Raw genomic sequence first — 27205 nt, forward strand, 5'->3', positions numbered from 1 at the left:
TCTGTGCCACAGAAAACAATATATATATATTATATTAGACGGTTTAGTTCCAAATATAAGGATGTGTTTTAACGTCACAGGTAACGAGAGATAAAGGGGACAATAAAGACAAAGGGAGGAAAAGACAATCAACCAATTGACTTGAATTAGAAGAGGAGAAAACGGTTAGTGGAGAAATGAGACGCCGTTTAGTGACACGTTCACATGTATACAATTTAAATACACACACACACACACACACACACACACACACACACGGTGGTAATCCATCTTAATACCTCAGGGTGTGAGCGGAGGGATGGAGGAGGAGAACTGATCATCTGATAGCACAACATAATCACAGCAACAGGGGATCATGTTCTTACTGTGTTCACTAAAGACTCTGTGTGTGTGTGTGCGTGTGCGTGTGTGTGTGCGTGTGTGCGTCAGAGTTAATGTTTTTTTTCCTCATTGATGTTCCACATAAAAATATACCTCCGTCCTAATAAAAACACATTCAACCTGTGATTATGTACAAAACGTCATCATAGCTAAGACATACAACAAATGAATCACAACATACGTGACTCAAACACGCGTGTGTTGATGTGATCACACGTGGCAGCCTTATACAAGTCAAACATCCTTGTGGTTTTTGGGGCAGAAGAAAAGCTTTTATGGATTTTATTTCGAATAAATTGAACAAAACACACCCTGGACAGATTCGCTTCCTTTGACTTGCTCTCTGCCGATAACATTATCGCTGAATGAAAGTCAAGGACTTCTCTCCTCACCTCGGTCTCGATTGAAGGTTATGAAAGCCAGGATTTGCGTCATCCGTAGACTGTGGAGAACTGGAGCACCTGCATCAGGTGACGCTTCAGTCCGAAGTTAGATAATTCAGGTTTATTCTTACAAATACAGACGCAGATGAATTAAATGATGTAAGTTTAGTCAAACTTATTTTGAAAGGTCATTAAAGATGAATGTGAAAGTTATTATCACAGTTTGTCGTCACCAGCTTGTCCCGCCCTCGACTCTGTCGCCTAGCAACAAAGCTGCGGTTGGACGCAACAAGAATTATTAATTATGGCCGCAAAGGACATTTTGGATTGGACGCTTGCTGCCGCCAGTATTTCTACCAAAGTGCAATGAATCCTGGGAAAGATTGGAAGGTTTAAGTCACGCCGCTTTGACGCAAATCTTTTTTTTTTTTTTCAAATGCGGACGCCGAAGGATTCAGTGCGTGAACTGAGATACGGCCGACGTACACATTGTCAATCTGAAAACTGATTGTAGATATTTTAAATCTCATCGGAAATCATTTTACCGTGTGTATATACATAAAGGCTTGTACGTATATACGTGTGAGTCTGTGTCACATGCTGCTCTGGATGATAAATGTAATGTAAGAGAGGGATTACCATAAGTGTCCTGTCCCTGTAGTGTTTGCATAATGTCTCATTACCATTAAAACCTACTGAGCCCGAACAGATGTGGGCGCCATCATCACATAACGGCTGTACGTCTTTCTGCACGGGAACAGAGAGACGGATTGGAACGTCCATTTTAATGCTTTTTGGTTTCGCAGAATTAGATTCTTTCTTCTCTCCGCCACCATTTTACAGCCTGTTGTCCGGACCCAGCCACTGTGTAATTCAACTCACTGTGTTCTGCGCTCAGGCTGAAATGTTTGGACGTCTCATTTGGCTTCCAGGGGCCTCGCTCTGTGCGATTCGACCGTTTTCAGCCGCTCGCATGTTTCAATCACGGCTCACACTCGTGCGCCTGCATCAGTGCCGCGTCATCGATGAGCGGAGTCACAAAAATATCAGATCAACTCATCTCGGCTCTAATCTAGAAAACCAACCAACCAGAGATTGGAAGAAGAATTTAATCTCTATGTTCAGATTTATTTGTTCTTTGGCTCAGGAGGAAGAGAGGGTTGCCCACTAACCAGAAAGTGGTCGGTTTGATCCCCGGTACCTCCTATACAGAGCCCCAGATCGCTCTCTGTTGGCTGGCTGCAGTATAGGTCGCAAACCCTGCCTCCTCCATGTTAGTGGTTAAAAACGATACTGGACGCTGTGTGAACGAAGGGAAGAGAGGAGATGAAGGACGAGAGTGAATGAAAGGCTCATTGTGATTAAAGCACCTCTGACACTCTGAGCCGTAAAGGATAAGCTGGGGACGCAGGGGTTGTACAGGTCTCACACACAGACACACACACACACACACACACACACACACACAGACACACACACACACACACAGCAACAGACAACAATCAATGGAGAAAGTGTGATTCGAACAATCAGGTTCATTTTAGAAACTGTAGATCTAAAAGGTTCAGGGAGCTGAACCCCTGATGGAGCAGATCGCTCCGATGAAACCTCCCCGTCGTACAAACACCCAGACACAGACACGTACCTAAGCCACAACTGGACGCCATCTGGCTGTGCTGCGCGTGGTCCAGTGAGAGAAGAATTATGTTTACATTCCAGGATGGAAAGCCGTGCATTGTGGGAATTACGTGCACAGCTGGAACATGTCTTTTTTACCAATTCAGACAAAACCCCTGTTATATTTAGTTTGGTGTTAGACGACACTGATTCACTGTTCCTGCTGCGTCTGAACGCAGAATCAGATGTTTGTGTTACTGTGTGTTTCTGTGTGTTACTGTGTGTTACTGTGTGTTTCTGTGTGTTTCTGTGTGTTACTGTGTGTAACTGTGTGTAACTGTTCAACTCTGATGACGAGTAAAGAGTGAAAAGAATCTGTATAATTCATGTTGTATGTGTTTATTCAACCGGCTTGATAACATAAAGTGTGTACTGGTAATTGTTAAGTTATATAATGGTGACACACACACACAGACACACACACACGAGCATGTTTTACCTTCAGTCTCACACCTTCCCTCTTTCCTCCTCTTCCTTTTTTTCCCTCGTGTTCCCTGTGGTGTGAAACTAACTCATCCAACAGCCTCTTTCATTCTCCACAGTGTTACTCACAACGTGGTTCCCGCAGGGACCTCCGCCTTTATGACTTTAATAATACAGAACAGGGAAAGTACTGATTGCTTTGGTTGAGCGTAGTCGGGGTGTTTCATTTTGTGCCTTGGATTTGATAAATTACAGCAGATTAAAATTAAAATAAGTCGCCGGATGTTTAAATGAACATTTAAAGATTTAAAGGCCCCGCAGACCGACAGTCGGTTATTTCGGCAGAGACTGATATTGAGGTCACAACATTTAATGTACCAATAAGAATGATGATGGTGTAACTCTGTCTTCTGACTTAACAGGTGCAACAGTTAAGGTGCCGCAGGGAGATTTAATTCCAGCTTGCTCTGTCAGGGCCCCACACAGACGTGAGAATAAGTTTCATCACACTTAACTTGTGAATTAATGATCTGGTAGTGTATCGTGACTGATGAGGACCGTGAGGCTGTTAAAACATTTAAGCTATAAAACCTGAACACTGAGCGGGGAGAAGCTAAAATGCTCCGCAGACCCGAGGGAACGACAGAGATGAGTGATTTTTCCTCATGGGGTCATCACAATGTCCGACCCGTAGATATGAAGATGGACGACTTGGCTGCTCCCTACAGCGAAGCCAAATCATCTGGATGACATCACATGAGAGGAAATCTATCTTTGCTCTATAGCAGCTTAGGATTTTTGGAGCTTTCCTGGAAAATGTGTTTTTCAGACCGATATCTTCGTTGACTTTAACTCTGACCTTCGACCTCGAGCAGCTTCAAATATTAAATCGAGTGTTTTTTTTGGACGAGTGTTATTCCCGGTAACTTTGGGGAAAGTCTGTGAATGCATCGTTCAGTTATTCTGTACACAGACCGGGTGGAAACACCGCCTCTGCCGCACGCTGGGTGATAACGTTTTGGAAATGAGAAGCTCATGTTTTGCGACATGTGAATTTATTTTTGCTCATAAATGATGAATTAGGACCTTTTGAGTTATTCTCACATCCACAGATCCCATGAGATGTAACTGCGTCGTTGAGATTGAGACAACGACTTTTTTCCCCGAAGTCTGGCTGAGCAGCGAGCGTCACAATGGGCTCTTATGGACGACTTCGTACTCTCGACTTCCATCAGGAGTCTGTAGATAAGGGGAATATTGGCTGAGCAGAATATAAATCAAGAAAAAAAGCCCGTTATTGAAACTTTTTTCTTTAGAGACGGTAAAATTTCCCTCTGATTGCCTGCCGCTCTGCTGCTGTACCAATTGTTGTTGTGCTTATGATGTTGATGCATCAACTGTGCTTTAATGGAATTCTTGACAGCAGCACGGAGGAGAATATGGACACACACACACACACACACACACACTCAAAAATAAACACACGTACAAAGACTTGACGCGGAACATAAAGTGTTTTTGTGCACACACTCAGACGCAGCAGACGGAGGAGGTTTCTTCTCGCTCTCTTCACTGCGGGAGTGTCATAACTTTAAATCAAAAGCAAAATAAAAGTCAGCACCAGTTGTTGTTTTGTTGCCAGACAACGGGAGACAAACACACACACACACACACACACACAGTCAAGGTCAGAGTAATAGATTGCCACAACCGCACCAGGATAAACAAACAGTATATGACAGATGATACAGGATTTGGAGGACACATGAGCTTCCCCCTTATTTTTCTTTCTATTCCCACTTTCTTCATGTCGTTACAGTATCTCCTGTTTATAACGCCGTGAATCAAAGACGAGCACTTTGGGAATATAAATCTACAACCGTCGAATCTTTGCCTCCGGGCTTCGATCTGTGAATCATAACGTTTGAAAACGACTAAATCGTGCTGATTCCTCCAAAGTGCTGCAGAAACAGCAGCCGCGCGGAGAAACGCTCACTCGAAGCAGAACTTGTTTTTCTCAATGAATTAATGATATGATAAATGTGGATGGAAGTGCAGCTGCTGAATGAATTATGATGACAGCCTGGAGCAGACTGGTTTTATGTGAGACTATTGCAGACTTCAGGTCTCAGATTAACGAGGTCCCATCGATAAACACGCTCAACCAAACTATAATTGAGATAAACTTATTCGATACTCTGACTTTTAACTTCCACGTCCTATCTGCTAACATGGAGGAGGCAGGGTTCATTACATATTCTGCAGCCGGAGTCGCCCCCCACCCCCCCTGCTGGTCGTTTGATGAAATACTTCCACATTGGCTTCACTTTCTAATCTCTTTAAACGGATCCATGAGATCGAAGCTTGTGTTCCTGATAACAGATTATTAAACTCACCTCTTCTTCGGGGATTGTTTTTTACTGAGCTCGTGGAAACAGACTCGGTTTTTTATTTTTCTTCCTCGTCTCTTTCCGTTTGGGATTCAATTAATTTCAGCAGGGAGGCGCTTTCTGAAGATTTTTCTACGTCGCGTTGACTCCGTGCCTCCTCCCTTTGTGCTTCATTCACTCCTCACAGTTTGTGTCTCTCACTCGCTCTCGCTCTGTCTCTCAGTTCAGTGATACTGGCTGTTAGATGTAGGGGGGAGGGAGGAGGGGGGAGGAGGGGGGGTGTTTCTGATTAATAGCCATGACGCCTTTCAGAAAACATAATGAGTTTTTGTCTGCTGAAGAGTGTGTGTGTGTGGTTATATTCCTGTTTGCGAGTGTGTATCTTATATTTGTTCGTACAGTTTCGCACTGATTGCAATGAAAAACGCTTCATTTTCATTACCTCGCTTATCGACTCCTGAGTGACATTTTCCCGTTTCTCCCCCTTATTCACTCCTCCCCCTCCTCCTCCTCCTCCTCCCCCTCCTCTATACCTCCCTCCTTCTTCGTCCCTCTGGGGTTAAAAACACAAATTACTCGGCTGTGTGAACTTCACGGGGCTAATTTATCATCGATAGGTTTTTGACAAATTCAAAGGGCGGCTGCGGTGGAAGCAGCGACTCTCTGCTCTGGTTGTGAGGATTTAAAAAAAAAACGTTGGTGTCCACTAACCACAAGGTAGACGGTTCGATCCCCGTCTTGTGTCCTTTGTGCGTGTCTGGCGCTAAATATGATCCACGTACTTTGCAACTGTGAAATAAAACTGAGGGGGGGAGGGGGGGATGGTGAGATTTTGGTGCTGAAGGGTCAAAGGTCACTGTCTTTGGCCCCTTGAACACGATATTTCAAATCTGACTCGAGGGGATTTCTTCTAACTTGTTGTCGCTCGGACTCAAACGTCAAATGATTTGTTTTCAGTTGTCAAAAGTCACACGATAAAAAAAAAATCCTCCTCCTGTTGACAGATGGCAGAAAGTCGAGCTCGTCTCGTTTCCTTCCTGCCCTCTCCTCCTGTGACCTCATTTGCTTCCTTCCTCACTTCCTCGTCTTCCCCTCATACAGATCCATCAAGATCGTTCCTCCATCGCTGTCGTCTTTTACTCCTGGTGCCATCCTCCTCCCCTCTCACCCATTCATCTCCCTCTCCCCCGCTCCGTCTCTCTGGCTTTGTCATCATATGTCATTTGTATCCTTTGAATCTTAGAGTTCCACCCTTCTTTCTTTTCCTCGCCTCGTCTCTCTCTCTCCCTCTCCCCCTCTCTCTCTCTCTCTCTCTCTCTCTCTCTCTCTCTCTCTCTCCCTGTGTATAATGTGGAGTCTCTGATTTGAAGAACGCTCTGTTCTGTTCCTCATTGTGTCTGAGAGCCAGTGATCTGTTATCTGTCTGCTCAGTTTTACACACTGCAGCAAGATGCCTCCGACACGTCGACCTGCCCACACACACACACACACACACACACACACACACACACTACACACACACTTCCTTGCGATCCTTCACAGCGGTTGACAGACAGAATATCTATGAGTTAAGTGAAATCGTTCACACACCATCCTCCTCTCTGTCTCTGACACACAAACACACACACTAACACACACACACACACACACACACACACACACACACACAGATTATGCAGTGCAGCTTTGTGTTAATGGCCTTTTACATCATCCAGCGGAGGATAAACTTTAACACTTTGACTCTTTAAACACATTCAACCTCCTGTCTGTCTCTCTCTCTCTCTGTCTGTCTCTCTCTCTCTCTCTCTCTGTCTGTCTCTCTCTCGCTCTTATTAAACTTATTAAACTACTTTCTGCATTTCTGAAAATTACAGCTCAATGAAAGTCAGTTTTCCATCGACTAACTTAATGTGAATATATCAGTGGACGTGACAGGAATAATAAATCTGGTATCCTGCATCATCAGCGCTGCTTCTTGCCCGATATTGAACTTGTGCTGTTTCTTTTTTTCGTTTTAAAGATTTCGTTTCTTGACGTATCTTGATTTCAGTGTTTCTCTTCGATCTTTGGTAGTTTTGAGACTTTCGGTCGAGACACAGCCACAAAAACTCTACAGGTGTGTGCTTGAGATCAAGAAGAAGAAATTATTTCAAAAACAGATTCTGACTTTGAGGTTTTTAAAAAAGGTTCATGAATTCTACTTCCTGCCATCAGCCCTCGCTCTACAAACCCCCCACCCCCTCCGTCCACGCTCCATCTGTGCAGTCCATTAGCCTCGTGGCTGAGTGGCGGCTCGGATGAAAAGGACCCATGTGACAGTGCAACACAATCCCTCCCCTCCCAGCATGCACCACTTGCCACTACGGTGTGAAGTGCGATTCCGTGTCACATATCCCCACTTCCTGTGGACGACAGGCTTGTAAATGTTAACAGCGTTTCAACAACGGCCCTCGCTCTTGAAACCCTCGTGTGAAGACGCCCTCGTGATGTTTGTGTGAATATCTAATGAAACACAAACACGGAGCGACAGTTGAACGTCGAATCGCTGCAGCTCGTCCGTCGTTCGTGTGACAAAAAAACCTTTTTCCTTCTGTTTCAACTTGACACTGAAAACGCAACAGATCCTGAAACACGTCCTGATGCGTGAACGTAATTCACCTGATGTGAGTCGCATCATCGGCAAAGTGAAGAACTCCCATGATCCCACGCTGCTTCATCGTCTGTTGATTGTTTTGGTTGAGGGAGCCTCTTATGTTTACTGACGTCAATGTGAACGTACTATTTCATATTCACATCATATTCTATTGTGACTTTACACCTAATAATACATTTAAATACATACATCTGTATAAAGCTATACTATCTCTACCACTGTTTAGTATATGAGTATATATAATGTATGTTTATTTACATACAATCTCTTCCAGTTTACAGACTCAAGCACATACAAAGAATCATCCACTCGTGTGATTCTTGCGTGTGGTGGATGAAAGAACTGAAGATTAATGGTTCATGCAGTTGTGTTGTTGTTGTCGTGTGTGGGAGTGTGTGTGTGGGTGTGTGTGTGTGGGAGCTTGTGTGATTCCAGTCACTTTTTAACCTCAGTTTTGATCTGACATGTTTGTTTACTCTTCCTTTTGTCGTCCCTCGCTTCCCCTGTGTCTCTGCAGGCAGATGGATGATGCTGATCCCTCGCTCCGGAGGTGTGGAGTGACGGATGACAGAGGGATTGATACAGCGGGGGAGAGCGAGAGCGGCAGCGTCGGGAAGGGTCACCGCCGCCGGTAACGGAAAACAGAAGCAAAGGTCAGGCTCATCGATCGGGAGGCGAGGAGGAGTAAGTGACCAGATTTACCGATTCTGGGACGACATCGTCTCTCACTTATTCTCTCTGTCTTCATAGTCCACCTCTTTGTCTTTCTTTTTCCTCTCATCATTTCTTCTTTTACATTCGTTGCTGCAGTGACATTATCTCTTCTCCTGCTCCTTTGTCTTCGTTATCGCTCTGCTGTCATTCGCTGCTTCTCTCTCAGCAGAATCAAAGTTAGGTTTGAACTGCAGCGCGGTGCTTTGTGTGTGATGGCATCTTCAGTGACTGCCTCCCACAGAGCGATCGTCTGTTCGGAGCGTTACGTCTCGCGGCTGCAGAACATCGTTTACTGCGACAGTCCCAGCCGCAGCAGTGACTCGACACTTTGCCACTCGATTCAACTTTTTCCTGTTTTTGACTTCTCGCTCCGGGAAACGGCCTCTGCTGCACTTGAAGTGATGTATTTCACTTCTCAAGCAGGTGCACCAGCGGCTTGTTAAGGGGAAAAATGGGCAGTTTCCACTCGGCCGAGCGCTCGCCCAGCAGACGGAGAAATGAAAACAACAGAGCCAGGATTTCTTCCGCTCTGTTGTTCTGTAACCCCAAATTTATGATGGTGCCCCCGAGGCGACACAGAGTGGGATTCTTCTCAGGAGCATCGCTGCAACGACCAGGTTGTTTGTACGACAGCAATCAATCGTAATCTGAGCAAAACAAAAATATAAAACTCTGCAACGCAGTTTGTTATTTTCTCGCTGGATTTGTAAAAGTGAGGCAGCTGAGCCACAAAGACTCAGACTCGTTCACAACAACAGGAACATGTGACGGACATTCAGGCGAGGGGCGGAGCCTGTAGAGCAGCAGGGGGCGGGACATGACGTATAAATCGTGCTGCGGAAAGATCAATGTTGTTGTTTACACCTCGGCCCTTATCACCAAAACATCTGGAGTCTCCTCGTCTTTCCCGTTTGACGTCTTCGTCTTCTACGTGTACGTCTCCTCTTCTTCATCCTGAGATACTTGTGTTCATTCTGTCGAAACGTCTTCAACGTGCCGTGTCCTCTGACACACAGCCCCTCTGGATCGTTTTAGGAGAACGTTTTGACTTCAGTGCATTTCGGAAAGCAGCAAAATATAGATCGTCCTCAACAGCAGGACGCTCACAGCGTAGTGTCGACTTTGTAAAGGAGGCTGCAGACCACACTTTTTATCAGGATTGATTGATTGTCTGTCCTGGCCGTGTTTATGCAGAAAATAAACAAGCCTGCACCACATATAGTCAATAAAACGCTCGAGTTGTTTGGTTTCCTCAAGTCATTAATGAGATTGCTGCTTGCATTAATCTAAATGACGGTGCACAACATTATAGCTTTGAAAATAACATAAGAGAACATTGTAAACAACCTAAAATATGAGAACAGATGAGGATTAGATGTGTAAATGCACATGTTGGGAATACGTGTGTGTGTGTGTTTATCACCTCTGCACCACTCTGTGTCATAGACAGGCTGCTTCCTATCGCCTCCTCTCTGGGAGGGTATCAGCATAGTTCACAGGAAACTAAACAGCACTGCAGGCGAGCCATTTAACTGGTCTGATAAAGCAGCAATACATCACGGAGCCGGGATGAAGAGAGAGGAGGAGGAGAGAGCGAAGGAGCACGGGAGCATGGAGAGACAGAGGTGGAAGGTTAGATGAAGAAAAGATTGGAGAGATAAAGGAGAAGTGATTGAGAGGAGAGGGGACAGATTAAAGGGAAGGCGGTAGAGGAGGCTGAGGATGAACAAGAACTCTGAGAGACCGATCGCTCGACTCCACAGGAGAGTTTAATGAAAAACCAGCGTTTTCTCTTCCTCTTTTGATCGTCTAAGTTTTAGCTCCACACCAAAGACGAGACGCAGCCCGCGGAGCCGGTGCACGTGTGTCTCATCCGAACAATCATCTGTGAATTTTCCACCTCACATCCTGGAGGGAGGAACACAGATACAAGCCGGAGCCTCACGCAGGGATCACGCCGCTGACGCCTGGTTCAAGCTCAGATGCAGATGTTTGTTGAAGTCCTTTCTGCACTAGAGATAAAACGCGGTGGGAGGAGGTGGGATTTTCTTCTTATTCCGCTGAGCCCTTTTTCCACTAAAGCTCTATGATTAAACCTGCATGTGAGTCCGAGTCAGCTGCTCCAGACATTTTCTGGAACTTTTCATTTTAGTTTGATTCCTGTAAATATAAACTTTATGTCCTAGTTTCGTTTTTTTTTTTTATATACCTGTAAACAGAAGAGCGAGAGTGAACTTCATCCACATTCAAACTTCGGATGCAGTTATAATATAAAAGTGTCAAACTGTTCCAAACGATGGAGGATCAGAAGACAGTGAATCGTTTTCTGTGAAGGTCACACAGAGTCGTTCTGCGAGAGGCTGCAAAACACCTGAAACTATTTATAATCTGTCCGACGCCTGTGACGACAAAGTGAACCCGCCCACGTACGAATAGTTAATCTCGACGAACGATTGTGTTTGCACACGGTTCATTTATGCACCGACAGTAATTTACACAAACAAATGCCAAACGCAAACAACACACACACACACACACAATATGTTTGTGTTATGCAACAGAAACTTAACGTGCCCACACAGAAGAAATGCGAAGCAGATGTTTCATTGTTGTGCTTGTAGTAATGAGTGAAATATTTACACACACACACTTCGCCTCTTCTGTTCTGTTTGTACTATCATAGACTCAACACCTAATAAACTGTCTCAGCGTGACGTCTGGAGATGTTTTTATCCAAACACACACACAAAGATGGAAACACAAAGATGCACACACAAACGCACAGACACGCAAACACTTGCTTTTTCATTCTGAGACATGAATCAATACATTTATGGGACATTTGATGTCTTTGTTTTTCATGTTTCTGTCGTCTAGTGTTTCTGCAGAGTTAGAACCTCACAGTCTGTGGTAAAGTGTGAATACTCCACCTGAGGACAAAACATTTTTCAACGCTCATCGGGTTCAGGTCAGGCTCAGCTAATCTTCTCTTGGGCTCGCGCTCGGACAGAACAGAAGGAAACAGGACGTAAACCCGACCCTGACAGACAGAGGCTGAAAAGAGGAGCTGCAGCAATGGACAGTTTGAGGAGAATTATTTGTTTTTCGAGTAACGACGCTAATTAAAAATGATCAAAATGAAAAAGAGTAGAATGCGTCTCCTTTAGAAAATGTCTCATTGGTTTTCAGTCTCTCAGGCTCTGGATTGAAGACTCTCTCACTCTCTCTCACTCACACACACACACTCTCTCACTCCTCCACCGCTCCTTGAAGACATTTATGAGGTGTTAAATCCCGGAGCTGTCTGAGTGGTAAGGTTAAATAGAGAGGACATGCAGTGCTTGTGCTCACCCGGCACACACACACACACACACACACACACACACACACACACAGAGAGTGAGAGCGTAAACGTCAAAGCCTCTGTTTCATTTTATCCCCTTCACTTCATTTGAACCGACTATTGTGACATTGATAGTTACCGTCTCCGCTAAACATTTATTAGGAAGACACACAGGAACACACAAGGAGCTGGAAAGATCGATGCATGTGTAAATGAAGAGGGAAGCGGAGAGTAAGAATAAACAAGGAGGGACGGGAACCCAATCAGGAACTCAACCCGAGCCTGATGTCTTCCCTCATCACGGTCATGTGCAGCGTAGAAGATCGTGAGAATATTGTGTGAGCCGTGCCTGACGGGCGTCTCTGTGAGATTTGAACAATTAGGAATTTTAAGGAAAATAACCTGATCACTTTCCGTTGTTTCTTCCTTCCATAGAAAAACCTGACTCTGACCTGAAAGACGAAAAAAGCTACCGGGACGCAACCAACCGCAGCGGCGATATCTACGTCCCACTTCAGATATTGAAGAGCAAAGATCTGGTGAACGGACGGATGAAGCAGACAGCAGCCATGGATATGAAGGATTCCGTATTCAGCTCTGAATTAGGGACTCTTGAACTCTTATTTCCATCGTGTGGAGAATGTAACTGTCACCAATGACTGATTGGGAACAAATGGCAGATTCAACCCTTAGCAAACGATTTGAGTTTGCAGCTAGCGAGACTTTACTTGAACACAGAACACTTTTCTGAAATCCTCACTTCCCCATCCCTGCCCTTCCCCGTCCCCCAAGTGGTCCCGCCCTGTTTTAATCCCCCTTCCCCCAGACATCGATCCAATTTCTTTTCTCCGCCCGCCATTCGGTGATGAAGCATTCTGGGAGACACACTTATTGTTCGTCCCCCTGCTGGTGAAGGAGGGGAGTTAAAACCACCATCAACCTCCGTTGGGGTCGGGGTCACTCGTTGGGATGGTCGGACCAGCGAGGGCTCTCCTTGGAGGCTTCGGCACCACCACCTCCTCTCTGGAGGTCGGAGGCTGGATGTCTTGGCCGAGCAACAACCCTCTGGACCTCAACCAGACGCTGCCGTGGGGGAGCGTTGGAGTCGGAGGCGGCGGCGCGGCAGCCATGAGTGCAGGAGTGGACAATTTTACCCAGGAGTCCGTCACCAGGGCGGTGATCGAGGAGAAAAACTGGCCGGCGCTGCTCATACTCGTCATAATCGCACTGACGATCGGCGGCAACATCCTGGTGATCCTGGCGGTGTCGCTGGAGAAGAAGCTCCAAAACGCCACCAACTTCTTCCTGAGGTCGCTGGCTGTGGCCGATATGCTCGTAGGCATCCTGGTCATGCCGATCTCCCTCATCAACATCCTCTATGGTGAGTCTCAGAACGCGGCCGCCTCTGGTGAGGATGTGTTCACGTTATCAGACGCTTCCTTTTTTTTATCTCCAGTGAAATGTGTTCGGCGGAGATGTGTGCTCGAGTTACTAACTAGATTTTATCCTTGACATTTTCTCAGTGTTATTCTGAAATTAGACACGTGCCTATAAATCTCACCCAATCGTCACTGCAACCCCCCTCCCCCCTCCCCCCTCCCCCCCGAACTTGAGCATCCTCCCACTCACCAGCTGTTGTCAGCACTGTGAGATCCACCCTGCCGTTATTTTTAAAACATTTTTCACTGCGTTTACTGGAAAGATTTCTGCCTCTTGGAGACGTTCACGCTAATATTTCCAAAGCCAGAGGATGCCAACTTGGTAATTGCGATATCGTCCCATCGATCAGCTGCAGTTCTCGCTCACGGTAATCCTCGCCAGGATTCAACTCGAACGCCCACATTAGCTTAATAGGACGGCGGGTTGTTGCATCGTAGGCTGTGTATTCAGTTCATTTTCCAATGTTGAGTGAAAACATTAAATTAAAGAGAAGGGCTGGTTTCCTCTTATCTTCTCAGCCAGGTATGGAAATACTGATCGCAGATTATCTGTAATTGTAAACCACCGACATCACTGACCTCCAAGAACTTTGAGCTCTTTAGTTTTCAGCTAACGACATGTTGGAGAAGTTGGAGGAAGGATTTTTTTTTTAAAACAGGTGCATTATTATTATTATTATAATTATCAAAATACAAACCGCAGCCAAATGTGTGGATAAAAGATTTGAGAAATCAGGCTCACGAACAGCCAACGTCTCATCTGTTGTGAATTTGATCCAATATATTTGTCTGAATGTGCAGAACCGAGCAGGCGTGATGTGAAAGTACATCATGGTCTGGGATGACAGAGTACGTGTCCTTCTGATCAGCTGCCAGCACTGACGAGTGAATATGAATCCGCTGCCGTCCTCACGACAGGCCAGTCAGTTTGTAGAATAGGTGATCAGGCTGGATGATTTGTTTTCCCTGCGTCTCGACATCGACGTTGATTCCTGCTGGTTTTCCAGCCGATGACACGCGCGTGGTCAGGAAACGTTTGGATTAACTGAGTTTGGCTGCGACTGAGAGAAGAGTTGCTGTGAGTCTGGTAAAACGTCAACACAGATGTTATCGTAACAGGAGGTCACTGATGTTTTCTTCGTCCCTGACAACCCGGTGACAACATTACCCAGCATGCAACTCGACCGCTGAAATCCAGGGGTAGTTAGCAGCGGCTAATATAGCCGTGAGCTGCTTACAGGCTCGAGCAGAAATGAGGAGCAGGACAGAAGGTTCTGGTGGGCTCCCCTCTTCCTGACTCTGTACCCTCAGATGGTTGAGATGCATTGTGGGAAATGTAGTGTTTCTGGAGCCTCACCCGTGCTGAGGCCTAACATTCGTCAACACATTAAAAAAGATTATAATAGAATAAAATACGTAAACAGAGGCTGGAATAAAACTTTATCCCTTAAATATGATTCTTCATCTTCTGTCCAAACCCAGAGTATGCATTACCCACAATGCAACTCAACCACTGTGACCTTGACTGCTAGTTCTCCTTCTTCTGTCCTGAACGTGCTGCGTTCACACCCTCTGCTCTGTGGCGGCCATCGTTCAGGAATACTGAACAGGACAGGAACAGGTTGATCGCAGCTAAACGCAGTCGCTCTGTGTCCGTCTGTTCCTCAAAGCTGCTGCTGCTGATTGCTCACTGCGTTAATCAATCTCTCACACACACACACACACACACACACACACACACACACACACACACATACACACACACGTGCACGGACCCTCACAAAAATATTTAAAAACAGAGCCTGGAAGTCAAGTCGCAGAGTTATCCAGCAGACCGGTGCTTGATTGCATTGATAACCACAGCTGACACACGCACACGCACACACACACATACACACACACACACACACAGGATGTTCTCTCACTATTTAAATCGACAGTGAATCATTCAGATTTCACTAATGAAAGAATGATTATGATGATGATGATGATGACGACGATGACGACGATGATGGCAATCATGATAAGAGATGATGCTGATCATGATTTAGCTACTTGTACAGTTGTCACACACACACACACACACAGCGGTTACACACACACACACTTGGTTATTTCTTTAATTGGAACAAACAGAATAATGATAAAAGGTAATTGATGTCTAAGCCTCCAGAGTAATTACACACACACACACACACACACTATGTAATAATAAGTTGTATGCTCTCTGGACAGGAATAATGATTCTCATCATCTTCATCAAATCATCGTTCCTCAGGAAATCTCATTTTCAGGCGACCTCAACTGAGTTCACACACAAACAGGCCTGTTCTCCATCGTCACACACACACACACACACACACACACACACACACACACACACACACACACACACACACACACACACACACTCACACACACACACACTCAGAGAAACTCATCCACACCACCTCTTTCAGCTACTTTGACTTCAGCAACTTAAATCCGAACAAAGATTTCAGTGTTTTGCTCCAAAACCCGAAACACAGATTATTGCCACCCTGCTCGGCCCGTGTGTCACAATTGTCTCATTGTCTTATTTAGAATATCAGACGAACCGTGGAAGCACTGACTGTGTTTGACGGTGTGACGGTGCTGTGATCGACGTTTGGTTGTTCAGTGTGATTCTGCTGCTGGAGGCGTTCACACCTTTAACATGCAGCTTCATTTCAAATGCACATTGTGTTCTGAGAGTCGTCCAGACGAGTCATTGTGCGGGGTGTTAGATTCTGATTTCTGCTCGTGAAAACATTTTGAATCAGAGCAGAGCTGACGGAGGAACAACCTGCTTCTCTGGGAAAATAACTTTGATTTTCTCTAATCAGACATTTTCCAATTACTCTGAATCATAAACGGGGAAAAAATATCCAAACGTCCAAAGTGAGGAATCCAACATGAAGTAAACACGTCAACAAATGCATGAATTTTTAATAAACGGGCATAAGATATTTCAAAATAAGAGCACAACAGGAGATAGTGAGATCTTAGAGAACCAGTTTGAGCAGGAGGAGATCACACACATACACACACACACACAAGCACACACATACACACGGAGGCACATACAAGTGTTTGACCTGAAGGCCAACTCAATCACAGTTATCACAAGACGATCTCTCTGCGCCGGAGTGGAAGGCACACATTGGCTGAGAGAACATGTATGTACAAACACACACACACACACACACACACACACACACACATTGAAAGTGGGCCTCTTCCCTGACAGTGGATTAAAATGAGATCTGTCATCTTCGCGTTGATGGATGAGAAGAATGAATATTTACTGGATACAAACTGAGGCTGTGATACAAGATACAGCGAGGGAGAGAGAACGGGCAGCAAACTGCGTTAACAAGATACAGACACAGAGAATAGAATAGTTACGGGACAAGACAGGAAATGAGTGAACGTTTTGTTCAGATACGCATCAAAGTTTAATGGATTCTTTCGTGGCCCATGTCCGTTCTTTAAGCCGAAGTTCAAGGAAATCCATCCAGTAGTTTCTGTGTCATTCTGCTGAGAAACAAACAAATGATTAATTCACCCGCCAGCTCACCCGGTCGCCCCGACGTCAAATTCTGAAACTAATCGTATTTTATAGATCGTGCTGTAAGAGACAAAACAAAAAGTTGTTTTGTTGACAGTATTATTCGCTGCAGCTCTCACAGTAGATTTGAGTCAGCTGAGTAACACCTGTGTGTGTGTGTGTGTGTGTGTGTGTGTGGGTGTGTGTCATGCCCCCACTAAGTGTTTGACCTCTAAAAAGTTATGCAAGCCGCCTCCTACTCAGCACACACACATGAACCATGATTCAGTCCACGTGCATCACATACGTGCTGCTTGTCCTACGAATCAGAGATTAAGGTGTGTGTGTGTGTGTGTGTGTGTGTGTGTGTGTGTGTGTGTGTGTGTGTGTGTGTGTGCGCTCATACAAACAGCTGCAGGCTCAGACTCAGACTTGGCGCTGTACGTCCAGGTTTGAAAAGCTGTCACAACTGGAAATGTGACGGAGGCGAGAGCAGAGGATGTTCTTCTCCTCCGCTCTTTGTCTCGTTCTCTTATTTCACGTCAACGCTCCCGAAGATCTCTACTCTTTCAAACGATTACTGCTTCTTTAAAGAGACAGGAGCTGAAACTGATTTGAGGCAGAGGCTGAAGGGAGGAGCTGCAGCGGTGGACGGTCTGAGGAAGGACATTTTCAAGAAACAACACTAATTAAAATTACGAAGACGAGCAGATTACGTCTCCTTCAAACTTCACTTCGGTATTTGCAGATTCACCCGACATTTCGAACGTTACAGAGAAGAACCAGAGTGATAACAACATGTTTGGTTCATCTCCTCCCCCCCCCCCACATGCTTCTGTTCTTCTCCCCACAGTGCCTCTGCTGCTGGTAGATAAAGTAGTGCCATGATTTAAGGCCGCGTTTCCAATCAGTCTAATTGATTGAATTTTAATTGATTCTATTCTCTTGCGGCGGCTCTCTCCGCCAAACTCCTCCCAGCTGTGTTTGTGTTAGATTCCTCGGCTGTCGTCCGGGCGGCCACACTGGCCACACAGTGCTGCAGCGTGACGGTGGAGACTGATTTTTAAAATCCACTGACCCGTGCTGTTCATCGCAGCGGAGAGCAGCGGGGCCGAGACACTGACTCGCTACCAGCTCTACGGGGTATAACGCTGTCACCAGCCGTGACCTTTAACCTCCCTGTGCAGGGGGAAAAAGACGGATCTCGTCCTCAGGGATCGACGCAGCGTCACATGAGCGAGGCTCATGCTGTCGTCCGTGTCGGAGATCCGTTATATAACAACTATTGAATTTAATTGCCTTTAATCTTTTTTATTTTTTGACCTTGTGCTTTGCTTTTGTAGATTTTCCTGCCGTGAGACGAATAAAGAGATTTTGTCTCGTCTCGTCTCGTCTCGTCTTATCTTAAGACACAGATACAGAGAACTTTGTACAGAAACATCTTTCAGAACTTTACCTACTGGCAACATCTCCATTTAAACGAATCATCTAATCTTAAAGTATAAAACCGTCCATGTAAACAGCGTTATGTAATCATCCTAATCATCTAAGTGACACTTGAAAAAGCTGCATTCCAACCGTAACCTGATTCCTCATGAGAGCTGGTGAAGTCATTACGTTCAAAGAGTGCTCGTGCTGTGATGTACTCTGGGTAATTAAAGTTTAGTCAACCTCTCCGCGCTGCATCTTAAGCTCCTTCGGTTCTAGCGTTTGCTTTTTTTTCTCCGTCCGTCCCTGCAGACTACGCCTGGCCTCTGCCCAGCGCCCTGTGTCCCATCTGGATCTACCTGGACGTGCTGTTCTCCACCGCCTCCATCATGCACCTGTGCGCCATCTCCCTGGACCGATACGTCGCCATCCGCAACCCCATCGAGCACAGCCGCTTCAACTCCAGAACCAAAGCCATGATGAAGATCGCCGCCGTCTGGACCATATCCATAGGTGAGAGTGACACACGTGGTCTGATGGTTGTTGACTGATCCACTATGTTTACCAGTTATCCTCTAAGGGTCGCGGGGGAGCTGGAGATAATCCCAGTTTGATCTTCCGCTGCGTTCTTCACGTATGAAAGTTGATATTATTCATCTTCCCAAATTGAATTATAACAAACTCATTCGAAGCAGGTTTTGAGTATTTAGTGTGTTCACGTCTAAATTTGTGTCTGTCCGCAGCTCACGTTTCTCCAGAACCAGTCGTCTCATCCGCTTCACACTTGGCATGTGTCTTGTTAAGGGACCGAGGAAGTGCAGAGTTTAATTTGGTGCAATTGGGACATGAGATAGGTTCAGTGTGAATGAACAGAGCTCCCTGTGCAGCAGCGGTGGCCTCAGGGTTCTGTGGACTTAGTTGAGCAGCAGGTCTTTATTTGCAGCAGCTCATTAGCTGCAGGTCACTTTAACAGTGTCAGAAAGAAAACTACCACAAGCATCACCGCAGACCAAACACACAGAAACTGGCCCTGCACTAGTAGAAAATACAAATGTTGAAATCAATTGAAACTAATAAAGATCCCCTTGATTGATATAAATGAGTAAAACAGCAGATGGATGTAATTCTTCCTTTTCTTCGTTATGCATTTTTAAAGTTCAAGCCGCCGACATCTTTATTTCTACAACAGTTTAAAAGCAAAAGTTCAAAAGAACTCACACAAAGAATAAAAACCTGGAATCATAATCGATAAAACACAGAGTTGGTCAGTTCAGCAGCAGAGAAGGTGAAGCAACAAATGACTTTGTGTAGAAACCCCAGAAACAGAAACAGTATCTGTCCTCTCACATTATTATTTGATTGTATTTATCCTGCTGGGCGAGGCTGCAATAAAGGTTCTAGGTGATGAAATATATATGTCCGGAGGTCCCTTAATAATTTGTGTACTCTGCAGCTTTAAGCGAACTTGTGCAGCCGCTATCTCGCCTCAAAATCACATTTACTCTGGTGATCGTGTATAATGAGTTTGCAGGAATCCATCTTGGAGTAACCGAACCACAGACGAGGGTCCTCCGTTCTTTACGTCACCATAGAAACACGTCGTCCTTGGGTTAAACCAGAGCAACTAAACAAGAGGTTTTTCACTTCCACCACTTTCCTTTGTCCTCCCTTCACAAACGCTTCCTTTCAAATCATAAGAAAACCCCAGTTTTCTCGCTGGTGCTTCCTTGACCCCTCTAAAGGTTCTGAGCTGCCACACGCCGCTGTGCTCGAGCTCTGTGAGGGTTTAACGCAGGATTAACAGTGAAACGTCCAGCAGAGGATCCCTGCAGCCGATCTGGTGTAAATCACACTGTGTTGGATCCACACGTGAAGATTCAGAGCTTTTTTTATTGCGAAGGCAAATTGAAATGTGAAATATAACATATTCACCGTGAACAGTTTAAAGTTTTATTAACTCAGATATGAATCAGAGCAATGAGACTAATTCACAGGATAAATAACAATTTAACACGGTAAAGTTCTCCAGCTCCAGACTGGTTAAGTGAGTTAAGTCTCACACACACACACACACACACACACACACACACACACACACACACACACACACACACACACACACACACACACACACACACACACTGTTTAAGACGGACTGAATGAATCATGGCTCGACACAGATCACTGGACAGACTCATTAGTCTGAACTGTTTGCACACCACAGGTAACCTGGACATTCAGGTAACCTGTTTACAATTATGGAAATGAATTCATCCTCCTAGGTGTGTGTGTGTGTGTGTGTGTGTGTGTGTGTGTCTGCGGAGCTGCCACTGGTGCACGTTTTGTTTCGATGTTGGTCCGATCAGCGGCTGTGCAGAAGAAGACGATGCACTTTATCCTAAATGAATTACGACAGCCGACACTGTGGACTGACCCACATCACAGATAATTCCATTGCACCTTGTAACGTCCTTAAATCAACACTGTGAAACTTTTTCACCTTAAACCAGTAACTTGATTAAACTCTGACGTTTGAGTGTGAACAAGGAGAAACTTCCCTCTACATAAATATAGTGACAACGCTGGAGTGTATGGATATAATGTCTGTGTTTGGAGTCACGATTCGGTGGTTTTGCGTCTTCCAGCCTTGATTCGTGGTCATTACTCTGAAATGACTCCGTGTGTTTGCAGCTAATGACGCCTGCCCTCAGTGTTTGGTTTGAATTAAGCTGTAAATGAAGCAGGAGGTTGTTCAGCTGTGACCGATGGTTTCTACCATTTTAAAATATCTTCTTCGTTTCTGGACGGGACATTAGAGCAGATTCTTTAATAATGTGACGTTAAAGTTTGATTTACTGGGAATTTTTCAGCTTCAGTTTCTCGCAGTGAAGGTTTTACATTCATATCTTCTCATGTGTATTTTGTGCATGTATGACCTCATTACCAGCATCAGCACCTCCTCGGGCTATGACACTTACTCCTTTTGCTTTATTCAACCACATCATTCATTTAATATAATTTTAATAACTTCCCCAATTTTTATCCTCATGCTTCAGCTTCATTATTTTCCTGAAGGAACTTTGCTTTGTGAACGTGATTCTAGTTTTATGACAGCGTCTGGTGTTCGTGTTGTTTGTACCGACCTGCTGTGTTGCAAATAAAAACCTGTCAACGTGAGTCGCTCTGGAACAAACAGAGAAAGCGACGGAACCATCGACAGCAGCAGAAAACTGATCAGAGGCAGAAAAAGAAAACCTCCGGACAAAAGAATAAACCTGAACCTCTTCTGTCTCCTTCTGTTTCCAGGTGTGTCCATGCCAATCCCCGTCATCGGCCTCCACAACGAGGACAAGGTCTTCGTCAACGGCAGCTGCGTCCTCAACGAGGAGCGCTTCATGCTGATTGGCTCCTTCGTGGCCTTCTTCATCCCCCTGGTCATAATGGTGGTGACGTACTGCCTCACCATACAGGTACACGCAAATACTCTTAATACTCCTTCGAGGCGACGCAATACAACTTGTACTGAGCAACAGCGCCCTCTGCAGCCAAGGTTGAACGCTCACCTCCCCGTCCTGTGCAGGTGCTCCAGAGGCAGGCCACTGTCTTCCTATACGAGGCGAAGGCTTCCTCCCAGCAGCCTTTGCACACACCAGCGATGACGAACACATTGCAGCCCCCGTCCAGCACCTTCCACCTCCCTCAGATCAACACACTCGCACCGCCGGACTCACAAGGTAAAAAAAACTCCGACCAGGCTTCAGCAGCTCAACTCGTCCGTTCAGTGTTTGAAATGATTCCGTCCTAATTATTCCGTTGTTAGTGTAAAATGTTGAATTCCTCTAACGATCAGAAAACTCATCACTTTCCTCGTCTGACTCACGGAGGAACTGATTCGATGTCAGAGGTCAAAGGTGAAGGTGACCATCTTAACGAGTCGGCTGAAAGAATGAACGTAGACAGGAACTACACTGGTTGGCGGAGGGATACGACGGCAGGGCAGTAGTTCAGTGTGACACGTTGTGTTTAACGCAGTGCAGGAAAGAAACACAAGAAAAGCCTCACGTGTTTCCTTTAATTTGCTCAAACACGAAAAGGTGAGACTGGTCCTTGACGCCTCTTTTGTCCCCCCCCCGCCCACAGAGAGGAAGCCCCCACCCCCGCCGAGCAGACGAAACACCCTGAGCTGCCTGAAAGGAGCCGAGCCCAGCATCCTCCTCAGCGCCTCCAAGTCAGACAGCATAAGCATCATCCCCAGCTCCGAGGCGGCGTCCCAGCTCAGCTCGCCAGCCGCGGGGCCGGGGCGGAGCGACACGTCGGGTTGCCACGGGCGACGGGGGATGATGCAGGCCATAAAGAACGAGAGAAGAGCCTCCAAGGTGAGAATGGGAGAGCGGCGGCAGGCGGCGGCGAGCCGGGGCGCTCGTCTCAGGTCTGCAGGTGATGTAGCAGCTGGGAGATGAACACAGGTTGAATCCCAGCAAGTGTTAAAGGTGGAAACTATTTCACGCTCAGAGAGTTTCGATAACGTTTGTAGATTGACGCTCAAAATAAAGTACGATAACAAGCTTCCATATAGATACAAATACTCAGGTATCGTATTTGTATGACGACAAGGACGAGTGCTGAGTGCGCTCCTCCGCCAAGGACCTGAAAATGCATAAAAAGAAAATGAATAAAATGCTTCCATCTGCTTTTCTCTCAGTTAAATAAATGTGCAGCAACAAATCCTCCGCAGGATTCTGGTGGAGCAGCAGACGTCTCCTCTAAGTAACGTTTAATGGTCTGTGGGAATCTGAAGACGTTTCCTCAGAATGTTTCAGCAGCGAACAACAAATCTACTCATGTTGCGTTCAAGAAGTTTAAACACATCATCGATCATTAATCTGTTTCTGTTTCTCTCTGCTCTTCCTCCTCCCCCCTCAGGTCCTGGGAATCGTCTTCTTCCTCTTCCTCATCATGTGGTGCCCCTTCTTCATCACCAACGTCACCTTCGTCCTGTGCCGCGGCTCCTGCAACGAGTCGCTGCTCCACGACCTCCTCAACGTCTTCGTGTGGGTGGGGTACATCTCCTCCGGGGTCAACCCCCTGGTCTACACCCTCTTCAATAAGACCTACAGGAGAGCATTCTCCAGCTACATCAGGTGTCAGTACAAAATGGGGGCCGCTGCCGGACAGAGTTGTAAAACCCTCCTGGTCCCGCCGCCGTGTCCGTCGCACGCCGTGACCCCGCTGCTCATGGGCAGTCACGGGAAAGCAGGCGTGGACCGCAACAGTAACTGTCGCAACGGCAGCAAGGGGGACAACGGGAGGCTGGCGGTGGATCCGGAGGACACGACGGACGACGAGACGCAAATTGGAATTGTGTCGCAAAGCCTCTCGGAATGCTTCAACGTGGGGATGCTCTCGGAGACGGAGCCGGAGACGGAGCTGGAGCAGGAGCTGTCGCTGATCAGCTACAATCCTGCGTCCAGTGAACACACAAGCAGCGTGTGACTGTGCACGTCGTTTCATTTCATGTCTTCTTTTTGAACCGGCAGACGCTGGAGCGAGCAGCGTGTCGTCCGTGGCCCGCAGCCTTCTCGAGGGCCTCCGTCCTGCAGGAGGGACTCTTATTGTGAAAGTCTGCAACGAGGAGCCTTACCCCCACACAGACGTGCAGCGCTCACATCAGTGTGAGGAGAACCAATAGAACCAAACCTGGAACAGTGGGATTCACACCGCTGTGTCGGAACCAACATTTCAGACGTGTCGTTTTTTTATTTGTTGCCAAAATGTCGGTTCGTACCACAAACAGACGATTGAGTCGCTTCCTGGGGACGAAGGCTGAGATCCAGAGCGAAGAGACGACTCCCGCTCGAGTCCGGCTGACGCAGGTCACAGAATCAAGCACCAACCGCTGAGGTCACCGGGGTCAAACTGCGACTTCACGCCTTCACACAGTCTAAATGCAGTCTGAGCTCCGCGCAGAGCGAACGTAACCAAATCTATTTTTGTGCCGGTCGGGCTCGACGCCAGCGGTCGTAACAAATGTGTCTGAATGAAAACCTCTCCAGCATGAATAATCTACCCACAGACACAGGAGCTCTTTACTCTGAAGGAGCAAACTTTCTCGAAGCTGCCGCAGAAGAAGCGAGCTGGACGAATGTATACAAGGTGGACCCACAGTGCCATCTGGTGGCGGTGGAGTGACACTGCAGAACAAGGGGCTGAAAGAGCTACGGACGCGGCGCAGACGCTCAGACTCCTGCTTCTCGTTTCAAACCAGGATCCACAATTTGTTAATGTTTTGTTATTTCAACTAAAGTTTGAAATCAAGAGATAAAAATATTTTTTAATCGTAGGGCACAAACGCTCCTTTCATCCTTTAAAGGAACTAAATATAACGATTGTTTGATTATTTTAATAATATCTTGATTTTGCCAACGTTAGCAAACTTAAATTATAAAATGAGCAAATAAAGCCAAAGACAAAGATTCTGCAAAAACCGGGGGATGCAATAATATCACGACTATCTTCAACACAGATCTTTATTTACACGCACATTAACAAAGATATGGTGGAAAAGTTCAGAGACAGAAAAACAACAACAATAAAATACAAATCGACGATTAAACGAGATGTCAATAAATGTGATGCAGTGATGTCACATATTAAAATAGAACGGATCACATGTTCAAATCTCGGCTGTTTGGGATTCAAGGCGTCTGTGAAGGACACAAAGTTCCCTCTCGTTTAATTTACTGTTAAAAATCAAGGTCAGACTTTAGATAAATCTTTTTCCTCAGCTGCAGGATTTTCTCTCACCAGAGGTGATTGTGTATATTCATCAATGAGCTTTGCTCCTGGAGAATCTCAGAGACCCTGAGCCCGGTGGTCAGAACGTCCCCAGAGACGACCACTCACCTTTAGATCTCATCTGTCCCCTCAGACCGACAGGAAGTCGATACGCTAAGAGACGTCTGACTCCATCAAGGACGTTTTATCTACACGTCTCTGTCAGCTGAACCCCCCCCCCACCTCACAACACGGTTTAAATGTCAGTTTAAGATATTTAGGTTTATCATCAGCAACAAATCGGCTTCTAAAGGGAAAATAAAGTGTTAGTAAGTAAAATTGATTTATAAATTTAAACAAGTCAACAGGTGGAGGGATAATAATAATAATAAAACTGGATGTGCAGGGATTAGAATGTTAAATTATAAATATGTTTTATTAAAGTGCAATACGTTTTTACAGTATCACTGAGTCTTCCCCCGCGGTGGCCCCTCCCTCAGGTCAAGGTCAAAGTTCAAATCCTCCCCTGGACCAAACGGAAGCAAAGCCTGACGTCTGCAGCCGCCGATGAAACTCGGGGAGCGGCTTCATTCTGGTTCCGTGCTCCTCTGTACAATGACCCGCTCCCTCTCTCTCTCTGTGTGCTACAGACTTACACAGTGGTCGTCACCACTCCTCTCTCCACACGGAGAGTTCCACATGAGCTAACGTTGGCGAGCCGGTACCGAGCTTTGGCCTGCAGATATCATGCATGTTTGACGTGTCCGTTCAAAAGGTCCTCTCTGCCTCACACGCTCGTATTGTTCCCTCTTTTTACGACTGAAACTAAGAGGAAAGAGAGAACAAACGGCTCCTGCAGCCATTTCATCTGAAAATGCAAAAACAACAATAACAACCCATCATGAGGGAAACTGGAGAAGAGAGGACTCTCTGAACTCAGAGGAAAGGGTCGTGTTTGATCCTCGGGGGTGTGAGCGAGCAGACAGGCCGGCCAACTCCGTATGTTGCAGTGTAATAACTATCTGTTCCCTGTGTACCTGTGTGTGAAGCGGACCTGGATCAAATTACAACCGGAGATTGATTCAGTTGTTTTTCTCTCATCGATCGTGTCGATGGATTGAATCCATGTCGTCCCCGTTGATGCCAGTTCTGTCCGAGTCCAGACGGACGACAGCCGTCGCTCTGAGAAACAAGCTGAAAAGGTTTCAGCTGATAATTCGATCCAGGTCCGGTGTGTATAGACGTATGAGGAGACGCTTATTGACAGAGTTCCACTCGGACATTGACGAGGCCTGAAAGCTGAGCACAACAATATAATGATAATAATAAAAATGGCGTCTCTCAGGGATGTCCAGTGCGTCAGGGTGAGAACAAACAATCTGTCATCAGTCCTCACGAACTGACCTCATAGAAAATACAGACGGTCCCTAACTTCTGACCTGGGAGACAGATATTCACCCCCACAAATATCACGACTGTTTTCTGGAGCTATTCGCACGATGTGTAATATTTACAGAAAGAGAATACTCCATTCTAAATTCTAAGAAAAACAAACATCGGTTATAAATCAGGCAGATGTTTAGACGTGTATATCTCCGAGACGATAAAAGAATCTTGAACTCAACCCTAAATGTAACTGGCAGCCGATGGAAGGGTTGAACACGGTGACACTGAAGAGCGCTGAGATCCTGTGAAACTGTGAAACTCTGTCAGTGAACGTCTCCGTCATGAGCCAGAGCTGCAGGTTGTGTTCCAGAGTTTGACGAACCCCACCCCCCCCCCGACAACACATGGGTTCGTCTCGCTCTTGTACGACCCGGCGCTCGTGGTTTAGCTTTATCTTTTCTTTCCGTGTTGAACCCTCTTCTGTTCTGCAGTGGCTGTTTTTATTTTAAATATCATTTTAATTGTGAACGTTTGTTCTAAAAACACATGTTGAGTTTCTACGACAGTTACGACGTCATCCACACCGTGTATATTTTCTTTTTTTTCTGTGTGATGCTGCTATTTATTTATTAAAATATTACTCGAA

At 45.9% G+C, this 27205-nt stretch overlaps 1 protein-coding gene across 3 annotated transcripts in view; it reads left to right on the plus strand.

The window, feature by feature from the left end:
- htr2cl1 (5-hydroxytryptamine (serotonin) receptor 2C, G protein-coupled-like 1) overlaps positions 1-27205 on the plus strand; it is a 143314-nt gene extending 116109 nt beyond the window's left edge. For 2 of the 3 annotated variants that reach the window (XM_069518655.1, XM_069518656.1), the window contains 7 exons: positions 8425-8591; positions 12400-13345; positions 18712-18912; positions 21706-21869; positions 21980-22133; positions 22540-22775; positions 23323-27205. In XM_069518655.1, coding sequence (XP_069374756.1) covers positions 12934-13345; positions 18712-18912; positions 21706-21869; positions 21980-22133; positions 22540-22775; positions 23323-23892 — 1737 coding nt within the window. In that variant the 5' untranslated portion in view covers positions 8425-8591; positions 12400-12933 and the 3' untranslated portion in view covers positions 23893-27205. The remainder of the gene's footprint in view (positions 1-8424; positions 8592-12399; positions 13346-18711; positions 18913-21705; positions 21870-21979; positions 22134-22539; positions 22776-23322) is intronic. The other variant, XM_069518657.1, reaches the window with a different exon arrangement.

This window comes from Paralichthys olivaceus, chromosome 22, assembly GCF_024713975.1.
Source record: "Paralichthys olivaceus isolate ysfri-2021 chromosome 22, ASM2471397v2, whole genome shotgun sequence".
NCBI classification, from domain to species: domain Eukaryota; kingdom Metazoa; phylum Chordata; class Actinopteri; order Pleuronectiformes; family Paralichthyidae; genus Paralichthys; species Paralichthys olivaceus.